The 14,161-nt window shown below is 39.7% G+C and overlaps 1 protein-coding gene across 1 annotated transcript in view; it reads left to right on the top strand.

The window, feature by feature from the left end:
- The window catches only part of LOC119559046 (calcium/calmodulin-dependent protein kinase kinase 2), an 88,898-nt gene extending 84,823 nt beyond the window's left edge, over window positions 1-4,075 (top strand). The window contains 5 exon segments of the mRNA XM_037872174.1: window positions 2,102-2,289; window positions 3,094-3,321; window positions 3,380-3,529; window positions 3,531-3,670; window positions 3,729-4,075. Coding sequence (XP_037728102.1) covers window positions 2,102-2,289; window positions 3,094-3,321; window positions 3,380-3,529; window positions 3,531-3,670; window positions 3,729-3,810 — 788 coding nt within the window. The 3' untranslated portion in view covers window positions 3,811-4,075.
- The last annotated feature ends 10,086 nt before the right edge of the window (window positions 4,076-14,161 follow it).

The raw sequence follows: 14,161 nt of genomic DNA, 5'->3' as shown, positions 1-14,161 counted from the left end.
TTATGATTCATACGCTGACCTATTTCATATAACTAATTTAAGTTTATTTAAAGATCAAGCTCGAATCAACACACATAAACAAAAGTAATCAGAATTTACAGTGTGAAATTTCCTATGATTTCTCTCACAAATTTTACCAAGTAGGGCAAAAAGAGGAATCAATGAATTAGGCACCCTTTGGAAATGGATAGCAGGTACTCCCCATCATGATGATTTGAGAACGGTTTAAAATAAAATTGATGATTTAATCCAAAATAATAACAATCAATTTGTTATTAATTCTAAATTATTTAATGAAATAAAAACTTTATCTGAGAATCTTCAACCAGTTCTTTTAAACCAATAATTTCCATTCAGAAAACACCGTCTTCGCTTACTAACTTACGATCTGATGAATTTAATGGATACAATTACATTAGCAAAAATAGATGTTTTCAACACTAAAATTCTAAGCGCTGAAGAAATCCAAGAAATATATAAACACGAACAGAAACCTTTAGTAATTACTGACATATTAGATATATCAAAATATAAAATCGCCATACACCAAGAATAAATTGTAAATTTTATAAAATACCCCATCATAACAAACCGTTGCGAAGTGTATAACGCAAGATCCATCTCACACAATGAAGGAAAACTGTTAATTGATAATCATGTCGCTAAATGTAACAATAGATATTATGTAACTTCTAATGTTAAGACAGAAATATTTAATAATTATGGCACTTTAAGCCCAGAAAGTACTTGTTTTACTAGGCTACTAAATGGAGAAAAATCCCTTTGTAATAAAATCAGGGAATATAATAAAAAAATTGACGTAATCCAAGAAGGACCCATTTTTATAAATGGTTATAGTACTGTTAATGATACTCATTTAAATGGGTCATTTTTAATTACTTTTAATAGTACTACTACAATAAATAATATACCCTACTCTAATCTTGACCATAAGATAATATAATATATCACTGCTAAACAGTATAATGATTTTTTAGTATCCGAATATCTTATATCAAATGATTCTGAACTTTCATTCGATAACATTAACATATTAAACCCATTTATTCAAATTAAACAAACACAAACTCCAATAACGTTAATACTGATCAAATTAACTTTAATATATGTAATTATCACGCTTGTATTTAAGTTCAAAAAATATCTAATATTCAAAGCACGGCAAATTCATATTGAAATAACCCCCGAAAATAATATGTCCGAAAATGAAAATACCACTGAGGATGAAATTATAGTCGAATTGACAAATCATCTAAATTCAGTTTATCCGACACTTCCAATGAATCGGGACGATTCAATTTAGAAGGGGGAGGGTTATCCAGCTCATGATCCCAGCCTCCTTGCCCAATTTATAAACAAACTCTTCATATACAATTCTTAGCTGAGAACGCCTTCCAGCTTGAGCGCCCAGCCGCCTTACCCAAGTCGTAAACAATTTCTTATAACAATTCTTAGCTGGGAACCCCTTACTCAGCGATCCCGGAGAATCCCAATTAGCTCCCCCACTTCAATCGAAGTTCATTATTAAGATTCAATTGCGCCGCGGTTCTCCTAACATAAACTAAGCTGGGTCCAGCTAATGTAAACACAAGCATCCGGTCAACACCCGGCGAGCCCCAAAACGGCAGCGTAATCCGTTTAGCAATCGAGCAGAGAATTTGATCATCCGATTTCCCGACTCTCTTGAGTCCAACCCTTGACCAACTCTTAATGAGCTCCCCAATTCTCTTAAACCGAGGTTTGTTTACCAGATAATCGGCCCTTGGCCAGGGAGTCCGTTTTTGCATCCGAGAAGATCGGTTCAATAGAAGATATATTGTGAACAGTAAAATAAAAGTCGGTATTAAGGAATAGTTGTACAGTTGTAACTTAGTGAATAAAAAATAAAAATAATTTTTTTTAAATTATTCGCAAGTGAAATAATTCATTTGCATGCACACTACAATGTGTTCTCAATGCGTTCCAAACTTCTGACACAAGCTTGAATACCAGCTGCACGGTTAATGTTTATATGGTCGAAGATAACTGCTAATTTATACATAGAAACAATACTTATACATAAATATATTTTCCCAAATAGTACACCACCAAAAAATTATCCATGCCGACATAAAGCCTGGAAATTTATTATTAACCGAATGTGGACATGTCAAAATAGAAGATCTTGGTGCGTGCAACGAATTTCTCGGAGAAGATGCTAAAATAAGCAATGGATCGACGGCTGGAACTCCAGCCTTTAGATCACCTGAAACTCTAGTCCTAGGAAAGGTATAGCGTTTCCTAAGGGGTTATATACCTTTTTGAGCGAAAAAATTGAGGGAACTTTGAATTTTTTTTCAGGTGTGTAGCAAATATTTTATGACACTGAAGTTATTATTTATTGATAGTACATGTTTTTATCGAAACAATAAGCGTTTGTTCTTAAAAAAATATAAATAATTTACGAAGTTATGGCAATTCTCTCGGAACCCTTTTTTTTATAGCGGCTTGCGGTGGCCACGATGGAAGTCCAGCAGGTCAACTGAAATCAAAAAACCAAAAAAATGTTATTAGTATAGTATTATATCCAGTTCGTGAACGATTATTTTCAAAATTATTTGGTTTTTCTGCATACAGTAACAATTTTTCCAAAAAGTTGATTTTTCGAGTTCTAAAAATTTTATTAAAAAATTCTGATCTGCAAAATCAAAATTGGCGCATAAAAACTGAATCGTTCACGAACTCGGCACAATTATTACGAATAATTTAAAAAAAAAATGAAGAAGATCGAACAAATAGTTCTTGTGCAATCGCGGCCACAGCAAAGGCACTTTTGGAAAAACACGACTTTGAGATAATCGCATTCAAAGTTGCTTGACGCTGTCCGCAGCCGTGACGAACCGCGCCTCAAAACGCTGTTTTTCTATCGAACTATTATGCGGACCTCTATGAAAATTTGGGAAAATGTTCTCTAGGGGATATACTTTAGGATTCATAAAAAAAAAAATTTTCGTTTTTTGAATTAAAAAAAGGTATATAACCCCTTAATAGTTTTCGAAATTAAATCTTTATGAATTAAATTTTCCTATTTAGAACGAATATTGTGGAAGAGCAGCAGATGTCTGGGCACTAGGCGCAACTCTATATTCTTTAATATTTGGAAATGTGCCGTTCCTAGCAGATTCCGTGCCTGTACTGTACGAGAAAATAAAACAAGATTGTGTAATCTTTCCAGAAAACCACTTAATTACTCCAAATTTGAAAAGTTGCATAGATCAAATGTTGGAAAAAGATTCAAAGCACAGAATCACAATTCCACTGGTAAACATAAAAATATTAATTGTTGCATATTATACACATTAAATTTTTTAATTTTTAGGTGAACAAATGGGTAACCTCTGGTGGGGACTTTCCCTTGCCGACAGAGGAAGAAAATTGTTGTTTGGTACAAGTTGATGACAAAGACATAGACTCCGTCGCTCGCAGCATTCCCAAATTAGACACACTAATATTGATTAAAACAATGTTAAAAAAAACATTCTTTTGGTAATCCTTTTGTAAAAGAATCTTTTGGAAAATCCCTAGAACCAAGTTGTATGCGGATAGACAGATTTGTCCGAGCAGGTCGATCTAATTCAGCCCCTGGCTCATATCACATATCAACGGATAGGTATAGAAACCTTAATTTATTTAAAATCTTGAATTTTAATCATTGTATTTAATTGCAGGCAACCTTCTGCAGATACTTTCCTTCCATCCGTTAAGGAACATTGTTCAGGTCAATGTAAAGAAGATACACATAACTATTAAGATTGTTATACACTAAATGTTCAATGTTCGTACCCAAAGGTACTCAACATGACCACACTCAACAAATCAAGCAGTAGCCAAGTTGGGAACAGTACCAGGCGCTCAGTAGCACTCATTGCAGATGAGAACTGCTGATCAGCACATTATATGTCTCACTAACTCACCGTCTCACCGACCTAACGGCACACTGATTCGCCAATGCAGTCAGCACATATTGCAGTGTCAGCCGAGCCAACTACGCAAACTGTTACCATAATTATAATTCCCTGACCTTTTTTAGAATATAGCTTATTTCACTAATCATTACACTAATCTTCCGTGTTCCAAGTAGTATATAAGCATGTATCAAATGAAGAATAAATCAGTCATCAACGCACCTCATAACTCCGCGGTTCTACTTCCTACCTCTGGGAATAGGGCTCGTAATACACTATCTCAACTAGCAGCTAACCATGTTAGCTCAACCTCATCGCAGCTCCCGCACCGCCTGTGGTCCGGCATTACAGTAATTACATTGCCGTGACGCGATTATCCTGCCAGCAAAGCGTCCCCGTGCCGGCGACATGTGCTCATTACCCCCAATTTCTTTAAACGTACATGTTCTTTTTGTCAACGAACACAATATTTTTGTTATCGACCGGATTTTCCTCAAATGCCGACGGCGACCACAGGCAGCAGCAGCTCAACCTGCTCTATCTTTAGGTACATAATCTGTGTGGGACACAAATATATTGACTTTGTATTTATAAAATGTTAGGTCTACAGCAATGCAATGTATTTTTAACTAGCCAACTAATCCTTACATATGCCCTAATAAAATTGGTACTGAAGCAAATCTTGTTTATTTAATTACTCTGGGTTTAGCGTGTAAGCATCGCTGCTTCTTTAGCCCCAAGGCCAAATGCTATTGCCTTATCAGGATATCACATTTGTGGCTCTAAGCATTTCACTAAAAAAAGATACATTTTGTTTAAAAAAAAAATTTTAAAAATATAAAAAAAAAACAAGGAAGAACTTTATAGTCCTCGACTATCAGATGCCCGTTACTAAGCTAAAGGGACCAAAGGCAGATATGCAAGCAGCAAAGCGAGTTGGTAATGAGTCGCCTACCCGCGATTTCAATATATGGTTATGTGGGCGGCTGACAGATTTAAGCGTTATGGGCGTTAGACTGGGCGTGGCAAGCTTCTTTTGAGTCAATCGGAAGTTGTTGACGGGACTAATACATTCCAGTAAAATTCTTTTTCGAACATGCAATTTCTGAAGCCACAGGATTGGGCGGCTTGCAAATCGATAGGTATTGAATATGATAGGTATGAGAACAATAGGTTAGGTTAGGTTAGGTTAGGGCGGCTGTCGGTCCGACACACTTAGACTCGTCTTTTCCATCTCTAGGGTCCCGTTTCTAGAAGTTTCAGCCTGTGTTAAGCTGATCAGCATGTCTTCCACCCGAAAGATTTAACAAAGGCAGTTATGTTTTTGAGATTAATCTCCGATATTTCGGTAAGATCGTCGATGAAGGGGCTTCATAAGTGTTTCAGTCTGAGTCTGCATAGGGCTGGGCAGAAGCGGAGAAGGTGTACTACCGTTTCCACATCTTCCTCATCCCTACAGCTTCTGCAGAAATCATTTTGCGGTGCTTTTAGCCTGCCGGCATGTGCGCCAACAAGCCAGTGGCCTGTAAGAGCTCGAATCAACATGCTACACTCTGTGCGGCTGAGTTTGAGTAACTCCGAGGTTTTTTTGTTGTTTATCACAGGCCATGTCTGGTGAGAGATACGACACTGTGGTGCGTTTTGCCAATGGGTTTTGGCTAGTGTGTTAAAGTAGTTTTTTACATTTAGCTTGCAAGTAGCCATGGCCATACCGACATTCTCCTCTCCTGGAAGGAGAGGCTTGGTAGTGCCCTGCCTGTCTAGTTCGTCCGCTATGCAGTTGCCTACGATGTCCCGGTGACCCGGAACCCATATTAGGCTGATAGTAAACTGATTTGCCATCTCGTGGAGAGATCTGCGACAGTCTGCTATTGTACGGGAGTTGGTGTTTGTCGAGTAGATCGATTTAATAGCCGCTTGGCTGTCACTTTATATGTTTAGGTGTCCTCTCTGGAGGCTAAAGTTCCCTAAACAGGTTAGTGCTTCTTTTATAGCGTGGACCTCCGCCTGAAAGACGCTACAGTGGTCCGGGAGCCTGAATGACTTCCTGATATCTAGTTGTTCGGAGTATACACCTCCGCCAACGTGTCCTTCTAATTTGGAGCCATGTGTATATAAACAGATTGCGTCCGTCGTGCCCGGTCGGCCCTGCTCCCATTCCTCTCTATCAGGAATCAGGGCCTCAAAGGGTGTGTGACTATATTCGATGGATTTGCATAGATCCGTGATCTTCGGAATCGATTTATCATGCTGGAGAATTTTAGCATGGCCATAAAATTGGGCTTTCCACTGCCTTGTGTCCCTCAGTCGAATAGCTGCCGATTTGGCCCTTTCCATGCCTGCTAAGTCCAGGCTAGGGAGGTTCAAGATCGCATTCAGCGCTTCATTCGGGGTGGTTCGAAGGGCTCCACTAATACACAAAGCCGCCATTCGCTGTACTTTGTTTAGAGAAGTCAGTATGCATTGTTTGTGCAAGGCGGTCCACCACAGAGCCACTCCGTACAGTAGGATTGGCTTGACTACCGCTGTGTATATCCAGTTGACTATTCTAGGGGACATGCCCCATCTTGGCCCAATTGCTTTTTTACAGGAGTAAAGTGCAATGGTCGCTTTTTTGGTTCTCTCTTGGTTGTTTAAGCCCCATTCGAGGCGCTTATCTAGTACTAACCCCAAGTACCTGGCGTGATCGCTAAAGGAGAGATTACAATTGTTTAGAATGGAATGGTTAAGTTGTGGAATTTTGTACCTATTTGTAAATAGAACAAGTTCCGTTTTCGAGGGATTTACCCCGAGTCCGTTCGCTATCGTCCATTCCGATAGTATTTTAAGTTCTGCGGTCATAAGATCGCAAAGTGTTTGTGGGTATTTTCCATTAAAGATGAGGGCAACGTCGTCCGCGTATGCCACGACCTTACAACCTCCTCCCTCCAGAATCCGCAGTAGCTTACTTACTGCGATATTCCACAAGAGGGGTGATAGTACACCTCCTTGCGGGGTGCCTCTGTTCACTAGTCTAGTCTTGGTTGAGGTCCCTAGTGTGGCTGTGACCATTCTGCTTATCAGCAATTTATGGATTGGCCTCACCATTGGCGGCTCAACCCCTAGTTCTGTGAGAGATTCTGTTATAGCAGTGGGGAGCACGTTATTGAAGGCTCCCTCTATATCCAGGAAGACGATCAGTGTGTATTCCTTGATGCTGAGTGATTTTTCGATGCTGCTTACCACCAAGTGTAGCGCCGATTCGGTTGACTTACCTTTGGTGTAAGCGTGCTGTGCTTCTGATATTTGTGTCGGGTCTACGGTGGCCCTTATGTGTAGGCATATCATTCTTTCAAAGCTCTTAAGCAGGAATGATGTTAGGCTTATTGGCCTAAAATCCTTTGCTGTGGTGTGAGTGGCCTTCCCTGCCTTGGGAATGAAAACCACCTTTGTCCCTTGCCATGCTGATGGTAGTTCTCCTACCGCCAGGATGGATTGGAAGATTTTTTTCAACCAGTTTATGGCTATTTGTTCTGCTTGTTGGATGTGAGCCGGTGTTATCCCGTCCGGTCCCGGCGATTTGTATGGTTTGAAACTATGAATGGACCATTTCATGTTGCGGTCTGATAGGAGTGGATCTAATTCGATTCCCTCTCCTGCTCCTCTTTCAGAAGGATGACCTGCATGTTGGCTCCCCGGGAAGTGAGCGTCTAGGAGCAGGTCCAAGGACTCTTTACTGGAGTCTGACCATGATCCATTTGCTTTTTGAAGATAGCCCAAAGGCGCGGCTGTCTTAGAGAGTATTTTCCTGAGCTTTGCGGCATCAGTTGTTTTTTCTATGTCAGAGCAGAAGGTCTGCCAAGCCGTTCGTTTTGCTCTTCTAATGGCCTTTTTGTAAGAGGCTAGTTCATACTTGTAGTTCAGCCAATTAGTGTCCTCATTTCCCGCCTTTGCTGGAATTGATAGTTGTTGGGTCCAACAGGGGGGTTTTTTTCCTTCCCCTACGTTTCCCTGTGGGGCATGCCACTTTGAAGAAAGTGTTGCATGCCTCTGTGAATTTATATACTGTTCCGTCCAGCTCCTGTGTGTTTGTGATGCTTTCTGACGGTTCCATGGGGAGGATATTCGTCAGAACTTCAGTTTATACAGTTCCTATGAATCTATGGTCCGAAAAGGAGTGCTCGTCAGAGACTGCCCAGTTTTTGACTGCGCCTACGAGTGAATCTGATACCAAAGTTAGATCTATGGTCGTTTGGCAAGCTTTAGTTATGAAAGTAGGGACATTGCATAAGAATAGGTTCGTATTTAGAATAAAATCAAAAAGAGACTCACCTCTGTCGTTGTTGCTTGGGCAACCCCACTGGGTGTGATGGGCGTTGGCGTCACAGCCTATTACGAAACCTTGCTTGAGCTTTTCGCATTCCTCTGCCAGTCCTCTGACCAGCGCATCTGGGGGGTTTTCCTTTTCAAAGGCCAAGTAGGCCGATAGAACCCTTATAGAGCCACTTTGCAGCTCCAGGATTACTGCGGTGTTGTCTCCGTTGCTGTAATTGCGAAGTAGAAATATACTAAGATGCCTTTTGGCTAATATGCAGGTTCGAACTTTACCTTCTTTGTGGTCAAGCATAAGCTTGTATTCCTTTGTTCCTAGTCCAGCAACCTTGCCTCCTACTACCCAAGGTTCCTGTACAAGGACTAGGTCGGCTCCGCCATCGGTCAGGCGAAGCAGAAGTGCAGCGGACGCTGCTTTACTGTGGTGAAGGTTTATTTGTAGAAGTCTTAGTGAAATCTACAGCTTCAACCTCCACCACAGTGACGTCGGCCTCCTCTGTATCGCTGAGGTCTACGTCCTCGATAGCCGGTCCGAGCGCTCGCATCTCTCTGCTTAGCGACGAATCGGTAGAGTAGCCATCCTCCAGCCCACCAGATGCCTCCAACTCCTCAGCAAGCACCTGCTCGGCTGGGTTGCCGGCAGAGCTACTAGCGGCGTTGGAGTCGCCCTTATACACCTTGATGTGTATCGCACTGAACCCAAAGTTCAGCACTCCTCGAGCAGTCTTGATCGGAGCAACTGACTCCTTGTTCAGGACCAACACCGCCTGGTTGACGTCCCCTTCATGCTCCTCCACCTTGACGACTTTCCAGTCCTTCGTGGGGAGGTGCGGGTTGCATTCTTGCAATATGAAGAGGATGTCCTCCGGCGCCTTGATCGCTGCTGAAAGCCAGATCCTGGCTCGGGGTCTACTGGGGACATCGCACCAGTCTAGCGCGACGAAGTTCGCCCCTTCGTAGACCTCGCCGAGCTTGCTCGTCGCCTGTTTATACATGTCAGCCGACCGCTAACTGTCGCAGGCCACCACCTTGACGCTGCCCTGGTACCAGCCCGCATCCATGCAGCAGGGCGAGGTGCCTGGCTTCTCCCGTACCATGCGCAGGCAAATGAGGGAAAGGTGGGACTCCACTGCCTTCCACTTGTTCCTGGGGATCCTGCCCTCCGGACTTCCCCTGTCAATCAGGCCGAGTAGTACACGGTTCTTCGTGATTTCGGCGAAAGAGACCGATGGCTGGATCTTAGATCTCTTCGCCGATGGCCCGGGTAGTTCGAGGGATCGCTGCCTTTTCGCCTGAGTAACTTCTTGAGTGGGCTTATCCTGCCCGTAGTTAGGAAGCACCTTCCTTGCCCACTCTACCTCTTTTAGCCATTCAGGCGAAGGTGTGGCAACGGTGATCCTAGTGTGTGAGCGCAGAGTCTGGGCGGCAGTCCGCCTTTCTGCGTATGTGTATTTGTTAGCTCCAGCGGGTGGCCCGAGCGCCTTGGCAGTGCCTACCGCTGCTTTCGGCGCAGATGCGCACGTGGCGGAGGCGTTTGCGGCTGGCTTTCTGCCACCCATCATCCCCAGTTTGGGATGCGGCCCTTTCTGGACCGTGCTGGTATGGATGGTGGAACCAGTGTTCAGCTTATCCATGGGTTTTTTGAGAGTACCCGTCTCTGTGTTTTGTGTTGTGTTATTGGTTTTCTTAGTATGTTCCATAATTTGGTCCCACGAGTTGCGGAGAAGGGGAAAAGTCCGTACATGGCGACCCCCTGTTCTAACTATCGCCTTACCCGGGCATCGCGGATCTCTGCCCGGGTAAGGCGATAGTTAGAACAGGGGGTCGCCATGTCCCTGAGCACACCGTTTGAGACTGGGCTAGTTTTTGATCCGGGCCCCCAGCCAGGCTGACTCTTGGCACGGTCCGTATTACACCGTAGTCCGGCCCGGAGTGAGATGTTGCTTGGGAGGGGAGATGGGTAGGTGTTGTGTTGGGAGTGGGTTTGTGTAAAGCAACTATTTAGATGCGGCTGAACAACTCGCATCGTCGGTATTGCTTCGTTGCAAAATACCCGCTGGCTGTCCGGGACTGTTTATTTACTGGGGTTTTCGCCCACGATTCCGTGTTTGACTTCTCCCACCAGCTTATTCACAGTTGGCCTCGAGAGAGGTCGTCCGCTATCCGCAACCTGCGACCCGCTCGGTTGCCCCAGCTATGCGACTTTGGAACCATCTCACAAGTTCCTCAGCCGAAATGAGAACAATAAATTTCAGTTAAAATTTTTATTCCAGCATTAAAACTGTATGAGCCTCAGTTTTGGGTGGTTTGTTTGCGTTAGAGTGACTAATGTCTAATTCCAGTATTGTAGCTTTTATAGTTTCCGAGATCACAGCGTTCATACGGACAGACGGTCATGGCTAGATCGCCTCGGCTAGTGATGCTGATCAAGATATCATCATATCATATCAGATCAAGATTTATATATTATGTTTTTTGCTTCGGGATATATTAAAAAAAGCGATTTTTATTTTAATATACAGCGGAGTTTTTATTGGTAAAGTTCTTTTAAGTTAGTTCCCCAATCTTAAACTGATTTTACAAAATGCATTATTCTTATAACTATGGCTTTTAGCCGTGACAGCGAAGCGAGCAGCGAAAGTGGACTTTGATTGAGAATTTTGATTGGCTGCATCTTTTCTTTAATTAATTTGGATTGGCCAAAGCTTTTATGCTGACGAATGGGTTCTTAGGCTGGACCCTTTGTTTAAATGTTTGAATATTGTTTATGTCTACCGTCGTCGATAAAGGCGTGAGAAGTGTTTATAATTGTGGTGCTGCCGATTGAAGGCGTGGGAAAGATTTGTGTCTGAGGGGTTAAATGTCGGATTGATTTGAATAACTGCGATAGTAGGCTCTGGACTTATGTTATTGACAATTGGAATAATGGGTATCTCGGGATGTACAGGTTGTATGTTGGGTTTGGTATTCAGGGTATTTACGTATACGTCAATCGCCCCTCCTTTAGAAGATTCAGCATCCTTGTTGAATTTAAACAAAATTTCTTTTTTGTTGGCTAGGCGCCTATAGGTAAATATGATGTAAGTAGTAATGCTTAAAAGTATAATTATTAATATTGTAAAAACAATCCACTTATAAATTGATTCTTGTCTTTGTTGATAGGTAAGAGAGTTTTTAAGTTTTAACAATCGTATTGGTCCATATAAAGTAATATTAGTGCTGGATAATATAATTTTATATTCTTTTATATTCTTTGATGTTGTAATTTTAATATCTCTTAATTCTAAAGTACATTGACTTAATTGTATTATATTGTTACCCTGAATTGTTTTGTTGAACATTTCGCAATCTTGATTAATTTGTGTCTCTTTTAAATTATAAGTAATAATGATGTTAGGCTCAATATATTTTACAGATTCATTTTCTGATAAAACAGTGTGTTGACATTTCGCAAATTGATTAGTAAGGATTTGAAAGATACATTGATCAGTGATCATAAATTTTTGGTCTAAAATATTTCCTAATGAATTTGGTGAATTTTCCAAGTAAAATACTTTATTTTCGTCATTTACAAAATAATCATAATTATCATTTATATCAATTCGTCGGCCCATATTATCTGGATATTTAATAATTCTATATTTTTGTGTATCTTTAAATGAAGTGGGTATATGGGCCAGAATAAAAGTGTCTTTAGTTTGACTCCTTAACCAAGCTGAAGTTTTGATTGTTAGTAATTTTTCTTCGTTTATGTTCTCCAACTCTTCATGTTTTAATATTTTAGGATTAAATATTCCAACTCTTGTTAATTGTAAACTCATTTGTAAATCTTCAATGTATTCTAGGAATATATTTAAGGAATATCTAAAAATGTGCAAAGCTTTTTCTTCTTGCTTATCTTTTACGAGTTTGTTTATATCTTTTGATTGTATATTTATTATTTGAATTATTTCATTAAATTCTTTGTTTTCAATTAACATTTCTTGTAAGTTTTGTAGTTAATCTTCCAACTCTTTTTTATCATCTTCAGTTAATGTTCCAAATAGATACTTGTGAGCTGTCCCTAAAAAGTCAATTAATCCCCGTTTTTGTCTCGATGACGAAGTATTTTCCTTGATTTCATGTTTTAATTGTTTCAATGTTAATGCAATGTCTGGTACGTTTTTAAATTGGTTTTCGTATTTTATAAATTCCTGATATGTTTCAAATATTTTAGTTTGATTTATTTTAATCATATGATGTTCATACTTCCCTGTGTTCAGAAGTAAATAACCGTTGTTCAAAGTAATGGGTGTAATGCTAATTTGTTGAGCTGTTGTCAATGGTATTTTCGTCCATGTCACTATCATGATCATTTTCATTATCAGAATCAGTACTGTCAGTTTCCCTGGAATGAGGAGAGAGATTTTGTATTTTAGCTTTTTTAAATTTACTTATGTGTTTTACTACTTTATGACCCCTATTAGTTTCTTGCCAGTGCTTTTCGTCTTTTTGTTCTAACGCTCCTGTCTTTTTGAATGGGTTTACTAATTTAGCTTTACGTTTCATTTCTTTTTCAACTTTAGTGTATTCCAGATCTACTTCATGTTCCTCGCGGTCTTTATTAAGTTTATCTATCTTATGTTCTTTTTGTTTTTGCATATTTTTGCTTGGTTTTATTCCATAAAGAAATATTTCAGCAGGAGTTTTACCTGTGGCATCGTGGGTTATTTCGTGATTATAAACGTATGTTGCCTTTTCTATGTTCATTAACTTATCTTCAGCGTCCGTAAGTGTATTAATAATTCTAAGTTTTTCATTGATTGTTTTATGTACCCTTTCTATATCGGCTATACCATTCTTGCTAGTTGTAATTTCAATGTTAATATTTTCCTTTTGTAACCAATTTTGTAATGATTTAGATACTAGGCCAGGATCTTGATCCATTTTAATTGTTTTCGGTTTACCTATCATATTAAAGATTTTAAGAAGAGCTTTTTTACTTTCAATCCAATCTGTGGTTTTTGTTTCAATAATAGAAATGAATTTTGAATGAATGTCGAAGCATGTTAAAAATTTACGTTGGTCAATAAAGTAATAGTCTATAACATATTTATCGCGAATATTTTTGGTTTCTGGAGTTTTTTCAAACGGAAGAGCAACTTTTCTGTGATCTGCTTTGCATAAATTACAAATTTCACATTTATTAATAATGTTTTGAATAAGTTTTTGTGCGTCTGGGAAGTAGTATTTCGTTTTAAAAGTGTCATAAGTCTTTTTAATACCTTGGTGTATTGTTTTCTCATGTATTTCTAATATTTTTTCATGAATGTCTGCATATGTGGCCAAGTTGGGAAGTACTACTGAAGTTTTCATTAATTTCGTACCAGTATTTGGTTTAATTAATTTCATATAGGCTCGTTGAAAAATTGCAAAATCTTCGTCATTATTAATGTACATAACAAAATTGTGTCCACATATAAATTTTATAATTATGTCTTTCGCCAAAGTCTCAGTCATGTCACTGTAAATAATTTTATTTATATTTTTGTTAAAGTAGTGAGTAAGTTCGTTAGTGTCTTGATTTCCCTTTTCAAATATAAGTTGGTGATTAAAAACGTTAACTGGTCGTTCGGTAATTTGTATGCAATCGCCATTATCTTCTTGTGCACTATGCAATGTTGCTGCAGTAGTATCTACATCGTCTTCATTTTGAAATACTTCTTCAATTTTGTTATCTTTTGATTCCTTTTTTGTAATCCTGGATAGAGCATCTGCTACGTGATTCTCTTTTCCTTTGATGTACTTTATTTCATAATCAAACTCTCTAAGCTTTATTTTCCAACGATGTAATTTCATATTAGGTTCCTTTATATTGTGTAACCAAACAAGTGGTTTATGGTCAG

Source organism: Drosophila subpulchrella, unplaced genomic scaffold, assembly GCF_014743375.2.
Source record: "Drosophila subpulchrella strain 33 F10 #4 breed RU33 unplaced genomic scaffold, RU_Dsub_v1.1 Primary Assembly Seq16, whole genome shotgun sequence".
In the NCBI taxonomy this organism is placed as follows: domain Eukaryota; kingdom Metazoa; phylum Arthropoda; class Insecta; order Diptera; family Drosophilidae; genus Drosophila; species Drosophila subpulchrella.
This window is presented reverse-complemented; position numbering and strand designations above follow the sequence as displayed.